The sequence below is a fragment of the Pteropus vampyrus genome, unplaced genomic scaffold (assembly GCF_000151845.1).
Source record: "Pteropus vampyrus isolate Shadow unplaced genomic scaffold, Pvam_2.0 Scaffold90, whole genome shotgun sequence".
In the NCBI taxonomy this organism is placed as follows: Eukaryota; Metazoa; Chordata; class Mammalia; order Chiroptera; family Pteropodidae; genus Pteropus; species Pteropus vampyrus.
Window position 1 is genome coordinate 2,909,263 of NW_011888871.1, and position 8,954 is coordinate 2,918,216.

Consider the following 8,954-nt stretch of genomic DNA (forward strand, 5'->3'; position numbering starts at 1 on the left):
GGACACAGAGACGGCATCTGCATCTTTCAAAGCCCCTGTGATTTACGTGGGCCCCGTTGGAGCAGGGTGGCATGAACTCAGTGGTCCTCACCTGTACCCTCCAGGCCAGCAGCATGAAATCCCCGGGACTGGATAGACTTCTTGGGCCCTTCCCCTGCCCCCCACCTAGCGAGGCAATCTCGGGGAGACGGGGCAGCGGCCCGCCTGAGCAGAAACTCAACGCGATTCCGGTGCCCACTGGTGTGGGAACCTCTTGTGGTAACTGTTTAGTTGACTGTCTTCTATTTAAGACTTATTAATTTTCAAGTAAAACAGTGAATTTTTTACTAGCCTGAACAGTAAACAGGTAGGTGGAGTACTCTGAGTCTTTTGAAATGGCAGACGTGACTATGTGATCTCCTCCAATGGGATCACAGTTAAGGTAGCTGTTAGAGACCAGGTACTTGGTGTTTATGATAAGGGTTTCTCCTGTCTTGTGGAACTTTTTATAAAATAACCTGTACATAGCCATATAGATAAAACGCGTATGTACAGGCAGTTCTCGCTTTACGCAGTGGAGGACCGTAAAAATGACCGTGCGAAGCTCAGGCCACGCTTAATAATCAGTGGGGAAAGTCACGATTATTCTGTGACCTCTCAAAACGTTTGTAACAACATTAAAACTCTTAGTGTCGGTTATGGATGTATGTGGACGTAAGAAAACTGTACAACTAACATTCAGCGCGCTGTTGCTGAGAGTCAAAGCGCTTCAAGGGTGGTGTGAGCAGTGCCTGCCTTCAGCTTGGGGACGGAGCGAGTACCTCTCGGGTGGTGACTTGTCACACTTCTCTCTGGTTTCGCATCGGCTTCCAGCATCCTTTGCACTCTCGGTGTTATAAAATCTGAGTTCCTTTAATGAGAAGTGTTTTTGCTGGTATCACTTTCTTCATCCTTTGCATCCCTTCTGTTGACAGGTCACCTTTACTGTCCTGTGGCTACCCACCCGATCTGTGTAGTGGCGGCAGGGTTAGCATTTCCATGTCAGCTGTTTCTTGTGACACTATTTCCGGTTGATTGGATTTTCACACCCAGCATTTCCACTTTTGTTTGCTGAGCTGCCATCTTTGTTGGCCAGTTCCCTTTCAGTTGTCCATTTTTTAAAAATGTCACTTGAGTTTATCACTGGGAGATGAGGCAGCACAACTACATTGCCTGTGTGTGAACTAACAGGTGTATAGTGACCAATGACCAACAGAAGTAATGTGACTGGTCCCGGATCGTGACGTGTCGGTTATTCAGTGTCTTATAGACTAAAGCGTTTTTTTACTATACCGTGGTGACTGACACTTGAACCATGTTTATTTCCCTAATCTTTGATATCTGGGATCCATGCATGTTGGAACTGTGTTAAGTGAGGCATGCCTGTATATTTAAAAGGAAGCCATTTTAACGGAGCTTAAAATTTTTTTACAGGTGAATCTCACCCTACAGATGAAGATACTAGAGCAAGAAAAAGAAATCGAAGAACTAAAGAAGCAGCTAAGCCTCCTTTCTCAGGACAGAGGGGTTAAGGAGGACGTGACAAATGGGGTGAGCCCGCCTGGCCTTAATCAGGTGCCATAAATATGAAAGTGGACTCCACTCTTTTAAACTAAAGTCAACTGGAATGTATTTTTTTAAACTTTATCAGGATATAGGTGGTGGAATACTTAATTGTACTTAGTTAGTTCGTATGTGACCTATTAAAGTGAGTTTGTAAAAGTACCCCTAAACTGCCTTTTCCTTAACTAGTTCCTTTATGATCTAGCGTTCTTGAATTTTAGACTGCTCTAAACTAAACCCGTTTTGCTGTTTCCCTTGTCCTATCCCACAAGCTCTTCTTCCTGGATTTCTTAATATTTCTGTCCATCTGGTCTCAGGCTAAGTTTAAAAATCCTCAGTTCATTTTTTCCCTTTGAATTCTGTCTGTTGACCACCAAGTCCTCCTCTAGAAGTTTCTACTACAGGAACCTAAGCATACCCCACACCCCGTCACTGCCCACACCTGGGCCTGCACTCACTGGACTGTTGACAGCTGCCATTTTTTTCTCACTCTTTCACATTGCTGCCAGTCAGTCACTAGAAAGACGCCTCAGTTCATGCCCTGGCTCAAAGGTTCCACGGGCTCCCTGCCGCCTCCAAGCTAGAACTTCAGCTTCCCATCAGTGCCCACCATCCAGCCCACTTCCGTGCTCTCCACCTTCACCTTGACGTCAGTCCAGAATCATGCCCTTTCGAAGCTTTGTACTTCTTGCTCCCAAATGATCCCAAAGTAGCTGATTGTCAGTGCTCGTGCACTGTCCCCCTGGTGTCCTCCTTACTACAGCAACTGACTGCCCATCAGCTGACATTCCTCAGAGGTAGCGATGTGATGTTCGTTTTCTTCCCCCAAAGGTGCCTCCCACGTAGCTGGCACTTGTCATGGTATACTGCACATAATGTTGCTGGATTTTAAATAAAACGAAAACCACAAATTACATGGTACTTTTATTGATACTCGACAACTGGCCTAAATCCTTTTATTTTAGTACAAGCCTCTTTACCAACGACAGGCATGAAACAGCACCATTCTGAAAATCTAAACTCTTTCATATCAGCTACTGAGACTCACTGAAGGAGCTTGAGGGCAGTGCTGAAGGGGGCCAGGTTCTCACAGGCCCTCAGCCACTTCTGCACGTTGGCCGGCGCCGGCACACTGCAGCCCCCCGTCTGCTGGAGCACAGACCACAGCACGACGTCGGCCACGGTGAGCTCGCTCCCGACGAGCCACGGGCTCTTCCCGAGAGCGGAGTTCATGGAGCGGAACACGGCGGCTGTTTCTTTACTGCCTCCCTCTCTCAACTGAAAAACGGCTATATCCACCCAGCTATCTATGAGGGTTAGAGTGACAGCGTTATGCTTCTGGCCAAACAGAGAGAACAAGAACCGGGCAATGTTCCCTTCTCCTTCGATGGGACACATCCTCTGGACACTGAACTTCATCTGAGTCTTTGGCACTGAAAGGAAAAACACCCCATGCAATGTCAGCAAGAACAGCACCCGGAAGTGCCTGCACAGCGTGGGCAGGGGACTGACGGACGGCAGGAGCTGGCAGCAAGGGGAAGGGTATTTTCAGGAAGAAAATCACATTTTCAATCTGTTTCCAAAAGGTATAATATTTAAGAAAGTTTAAACTATGTTTAGAGAATACAAACTGTCAAAAAGTAACCATTCCTGGTATTTGACGATGACAGTCTGCAAGCTAGCAGGGACCTCGGACTATCGTCTCTGGCCCTGCACCTAAGGACTCGCAGGGCGAGGGCTGGAAACCAGGAGTCCTGTCTCCCAGGCAGGCGCTGGGCCCTCACAGTCGCCTCAGGGTGTAGCCGAGGGCAGCTCAGGCATTACTGGGTGGACGACACCAACTCACTTCCCTCTGTGTAAACGTAACCAGGGAAGAGTGGGAGAGTGAATAAAACGACATCCTGCCATCCTTTTATGGCCACCTGAAAAGGTAACATCACTGTCCCCGTAATGACGGGTTTTGGAATGTGAGGGCAAGATGACTATGATAGCCACTACTCCCTGCTCTGGCTGGTCAGATGGGATCGGCCCTAAAACTGTGCCCTCCGTCAGAGACCAGAGGCTTCCCAGGGGAAGGAGACACCTTTGGGGCAAGACTCAGCTGTGCTCCTCTCATGCAGCCACTCCACAGGCTTTCCAGACTTACAGTGACCTGACACAAGTGGCTGAAGAGTCTGTATAGCTCAGAAACGTCACTGTCCTAGCCCTTGCCGCCTCTTAGTAAAATCATGGTGCACGTATCATGACACAGGATGTGGGTCAAACCCGGTCCCCCTTACTTACCATTTTTCCAAATTAGAGTAAAACCCAGCTGATACTCATGACGAGACTGATTTTTTGTTTGCTCGCCAAAGCACTTGAGAAGGTTTTCTGGCACGTTCTTGACTGCTGAATGCGTGTGGACAGTGGACAGGACCTTGAAGTGGTCACAGAGCAGCCGGTGCAACACGAGGAGGGACAGGGGAGGCGAGGCGGGGTTCGCGTTGATCACGATGTCTTTCAGCGCCCCGTAATCCTGAGGGGAAAACCCAGAGCAAATAATAGTGACAGCAATTCGAATATGTGTAATTGTACCAGGTGCTATTCTTGGAACCTATGTCCCATGAAGAAAGTGCTACTATGATCCCACCTCACACCTGAAGAAATGAGTCCTGAAGGTATTTGACTTACCAAGGTCACTCAGCTCAGTATGAAGCAGAGCTGGGCTGCGAGCTGACGCCAACCCCTTAAGCCTGTACTGCCAGCTCCTGACAAAAAAATTGACTTTACTGTCAAATTAGTATAATAACAGATTTAGAATGGCACTTCTACTTGTCCCTAAGTTAAAAAAAAAAAAAAAACAAACACATGCAATTACAGTCGGCCTTCTGTATCTGCGGGTTTCACACCTGCAGGTTCAACCAGCTGGGGACTGAAAACTATTTCGATCTGCTGGGAACCCGTGGATGCATTGTTCTCTGCCACTTTACAGAAGGGACTTGAGCACCCACAGATTTTGGTATCTGCAAGGGATCCTGGAACCAGTCCCCGCAGATACCAAGTGACAGCTCCATTTACCAAACCTTTCTAAGACCTGACCTGATCGTTTCTGTGTCCTTTGTGTTTGAGTAAAAATGGTGTCGGCTCAAGATATCATTGGCAGAGGTGGGAGAGTATGAAAAACGAGGTATTAACTGACACAGCAAAACATCTAAAGATGCAGACTTTATTTCTGTGCGCTCTTGATAACAAATGAACTCGCAGAACACAATGAATGCCACTTGTACCCAGCCAGCCACAATCCGTCCTCTGGTGGCCTCTCCTGACCAATGCCCTTCGTGTCGAGCTGCAACAAATGCCTTGCAGCTCTCTGAGCACAGTGTGTTACGTGGCGCTGTGCCTTCTGAGGTATCAAAATTCATCTTAAGTACCACATGCGCTGGGAAGGCTTCCCAGCGCCCTAAGACCGGCACAGCTGTGCGTGGTCACCGACTCATCAACTAGAATGGCTCCCTGGGGACACGGCCAGGTAGCTGGGTCTTCGGTGCATGCAAACGTGTACCGGGTGCTAAAGGAATACACAAGGGTGGAGGTAACGAGGTTAGGTCCCTGGGGGAGCCACTAGGACCGCCTCTACTTGTTAGGACCTTAAGCTATACCACTGCCATCGACAAATCTGGAGGGGGTTATTAGCAGGGATTCTTGGGAAAAACGCTTCTGCACCCTCCAATAAATAACACTTTATAATAAGACATCCTTTATTAGATTATACCCTAAATTAGCTGAAGCCTGTAGACTGATCATTAAAGGTGGCTCATACAACTTAATTTTCATAAAGCAAGCTGAATTTAAGCAAAATACACTTGAACTATGAGACTATGATTGGCTTTTAGTGATATGTTTTGAAAGGATTGGTGGGATTTTTGGCCGGGGCAGCCAAAGCTCTGAAATTCAGGCAACTCTCGAAGAGTCCAGGTCGGCTGTGCCGAACTGAGCGAAGGACATAGACCCATTTCTCCAGGGCTCCGGCTGCGGGAATGCTGCCCAAACAGTCAGAAGCTGTAATTCGACTTCCTTCTCTGCCCTGCTCTTCACCAGGTCTGCAAAGTCCTTAGAGCTTACTCTGGCTTCACTCCTAGCTCGGGAACATGCTCCGCACAAAGGCACACTCATTTAAGAGAGAAAAACAACATGATCTTTGTACCGCTTTTGAAAACCGGGAAAGCGAGGCTTCACTCAGCAGCACAATTTTCCGCCACTAATGACCACCCAGCACGCTGTGGTTCTTTAGTTGTCCAAGAACTCAGAACTTACCTTTCCAAGCACTGAATTTAAGTCTAATGCACTGGTTGATAACGCAGAGGGCTCACTGGCTTGGATTATGTTGGTTACGTCCAAGTCTGCATCTGGCGTCTGAATCATCTTGGAGAGACCATCAACTGCAGCTTTCAATTCATACAGACGTTTTAAAATATCATCTTGACGGGACTCAAGAGTTTGAAGAGATGGGTAAGACTCTCCCTAAACAAACCAACACCAGTGTTCATTTCCTCTAACATCGAGGCAGTCTGTTTAATTTGATCACTTGTCTTCTACTTCCACAAAGTCATCAAACCTCCCACCTTTTAGAAGACGTTAAAATGAAGTGGCAGAATCATCTTATTTTCCCCACAGTACAATAGGTCCTGCAAATCGATCCACAAATGCTTTAAAACAAAAAATGTGACCGAAAGCCACCTGGAAATTGTATGACTCTAATTTCAGGTAATTTAAGAACAGAGAGGGGCAGGATATAAACACAAACTGTTCTCTATTCTTAATATCAAGCTAGTTCAAAACACTTTGCTTAACCAAATAGAAAAAGATGGCAGCAAAAATGTAACTCAATAATTTATAGAAGGGAAAAGGTAGCACGCAGTTAAAAGTGTCCTTTGGCTTGGAAGTCTGTCCATGGGAAGTCTGTCAACTGATCAATTTCCCAAATCATTTATCTCGGCAGTACTGGCACTCTCAGAATCATCTAGAACTTTCTCACCGCTGATATGTTCAACTTTATAAATACGGAACACTTATATCCTTCATTCACTGAATCTTTGCATCTTTCTTGCCTGGCACAGTGACTGGTACGTAATAAGTTACCAATAATAGTCACAATGTCTCAGTCTGTATAGATTTACCTTATAAATATCAATAAATAAATATATACATATATATATATAAACTTCCCAATACAATCCCATTGTACAGCCTATTTCCAGATTCATCAGCTCTCACAACAGACAAGCCATTTCGAGTTAAGAAAATACATAAAACTTGAGAACATGTCATAACTAGACAGAACAATCAAGAATATGTCAATGACTTTGAGTGTATTATAAATATGCACTCACAACACTACGAGTGTAGGAGGAGGATTTGCTCACATTTGTGTGCTGGTAAGTTTAATGTTCTTGGGAACACTGCCTTCTCATGTTGATCCAATTCATTGCCTGGTGCTGTCAATTTTCTGGAATCCATCAGCTTCTAAGCATGCCTCCACTGTCACTGCTCAAGCCCGAGACACATTTTTCACTGGCCTACTTCCACTGGTCACCCTGCACCCATTCTGGTCCACCCCTCCAATCCATCCCTAGGATGGCAGCCAGAGAGAGTAAAACAAAGGCAGATCCCTTCACCTCCTCTAGGCCAAAAAAGCAAAGCTGTTAACCTGGCTTGAGAGACAGCGTGTATGACTTGTCTTGTGGCTGCCTCCTCTCACATAATTCTCCCCTTGTTCTGTGCTCTAGCCACACTGTCCTTTGGACTCCCAAAGACCATACACCTGCCACTGGACTTTGACTCATTCGTTCCATCTGCAACATTCCTGGCTCTTCTCTCATCTGGTTAAGTCCTCTTTACCCTAGAGGTGAATCACCACTTTCTCACCTCCCCTCACTTGCTGCTCTTGTTTAAGATCAAACAGCAAAGAAATATGATTGACTTCTGGGTGGAACAGAGTTTAGAAGCAGCTTATTCTTTGTGTCGCTCTCGTTATCCTGGATATGCTAGATTTCTAATTATCTGTCTATCCACATTGTTATCATTCACTAGAGAAGTGGGACTGTGTGTCTTCTAAGTTAGAGGCTTTGGGGAGGGGGCCAGCATCAGGAATTTGTATATACTGCTGGTGAGAGCACCAATCAGCATAACCACTTTGGAAAGCAAATTATCGAGTACATACGGTTAAAGACAGACCTGCCTACTGAGTCAGCAACCCCATCCCTTGGTAAATATCCTATGCCGGCTCATGTACAAAAATATTCACTGCAGATTGAAACAGCTTACAATACGATAACCAGCGGACACCGTGAGCAGTGGGCTGGATAAACCGTGGGGATACTGTCATGCGACTGAACAGCAGACTGCAGAAAGGACCGCCACTCGTCATTTCACACAACAAAGCGAGTCCTGAAATCATGATGTCTAGAAGCAGCAGCCAGACATGACAAGACACAAACAGCATGTTTCCATTTACAGCAAGACTACGTGGTTCAGGGATGTAGACTTAGGTGGCCCAATAGGAGAGAAAGGAAGGATATGATGATCACGGAAATCTGGGACCTTTCGGAGTAGATTAATGGGGGCAGTAACAATGTGTGTTAGTTAACCTAGGTGGTGGTGACACTGGGGTTCTTTTTATTCTTAAAATGAGCATTTCCGTGTTCTTTACTTTTCTGTGGGTAAAGTTTCGGAATAAAAAAGTTTAAGTAACCATAGCGATAAAAGAAAATAGATGCAAGATGGATTGATCTTTCAACAGATAAAAGTTAGGGAACCGGTGGGCGCGGGAGGCCGGGGGTGGGGCAGGAGGCCAGGCCGGGTCCCCACCGCATGACGGAGCCAGGTCGTATCCCACCACCCAGACCTGGAGAGACCGGATTCCCAGGCCCCGAATCTAGGGAGCCGGGCCAAGGCGCCAGCTTCCGCTGGGCGGGAGGGAGGCCTAGGCGCCTGCGCACTGAACAGATGGAAGGGCGGGGTGGGGTGGGGCGGGGACCGCTCTCTCCTACCTGCACGTGGCCCGCATTCGGCGCGGGGCAGCTGGTCCCGCCGTGCACGTTGGGGAGCCGGTACATGCAGGTGGGAAGCTCTACACGGAGAGATGCGCCGCCCCCGTGATAGGGCTTTACCTGGTACATCGGCATCGTGGGAGCCAAAGGAGAAGAGTTGGCGGGTGAGGGACACGAACGGTCAGAAACCGTGAAACGCCACTATGGACGGCGGCCACGTCTTTTCTGGTCCCACAGCTGCGTTCAGGAAAGCGCAGCCCCTTTGCTCTAATTGGCTCAGGCTCTCTGACGTCACGGCTGCGACCTTTCACACGACCAATCAGCGGGAAGGAAATGCGGGAATCG

General features: G+C 47.3%; 2 protein-coding genes and 1 long non-coding RNA gene across 6 annotated transcripts in view; 2 read left to right on the forward strand and 1 right to left on the reverse strand.

The window, feature by feature from the left end:
- LOC111742280 overlaps positions 1–1,452 on the forward strand; it is a 1,909-nt gene extending 457 nt beyond the window's left edge. The window contains exon 2 of the long non-coding RNA XR_002781250.1: positions 1,210–1,452. This is a non-coding gene — a long non-coding RNA (uncharacterized LOC111742280). The remainder of the gene's footprint in view (positions 1–1,209) is intronic.
- Positions 1–1,743, forward strand: part of EIF2AK1 (eukaryotic translation initiation factor 2 alpha kinase 1) — a 27,742-nt gene extending 25,999 nt beyond the window's left edge. Inside the window, exon 17 of the mRNA XM_023532771.1 lies at positions 1,453–1,743. Within this exon, the coding sequence (XP_023388539.1) occupies positions 1,453–1,602 (150 nt within the window). The 3' untranslated portion in view covers positions 1,603–1,743. The remainder of the gene's footprint in view (positions 1–1,452) is intronic.
- Positions 1,744–2,492: 749 nt separating this feature from the next.
- AIMP2 (aminoacyl tRNA synthetase complex interacting multifunctional protein 2) overlaps positions 2,493–8,954 on the reverse strand; it is a 6,823-nt gene continuing 361 nt past the window's right edge. For 2 of the 4 annotated variants that reach the window (XM_011363855.2, XM_023532807.1), the window contains exons 2-4: positions 5,875–6,081; positions 3,865–4,096; positions 2,493–3,014 (exon numbers count right to left, since the gene is read on the reverse strand). In XM_011363855.2, coding sequence (XP_011362157.1) covers positions 2,626–3,014; positions 3,865–4,096; positions 5,875–6,081 — 828 coding nt within the window. In that variant the 3' untranslated portion in view covers positions 2,493–2,625. Of the gene's footprint in view, positions 3,015–3,864; positions 4,097–5,874; positions 6,082–8,609; positions 8,885–8,954 lie in introns of those variants that run through there. The other 2 variants (XM_011363856.2, XM_011363854.2) reach the window with 2 other exon arrangements.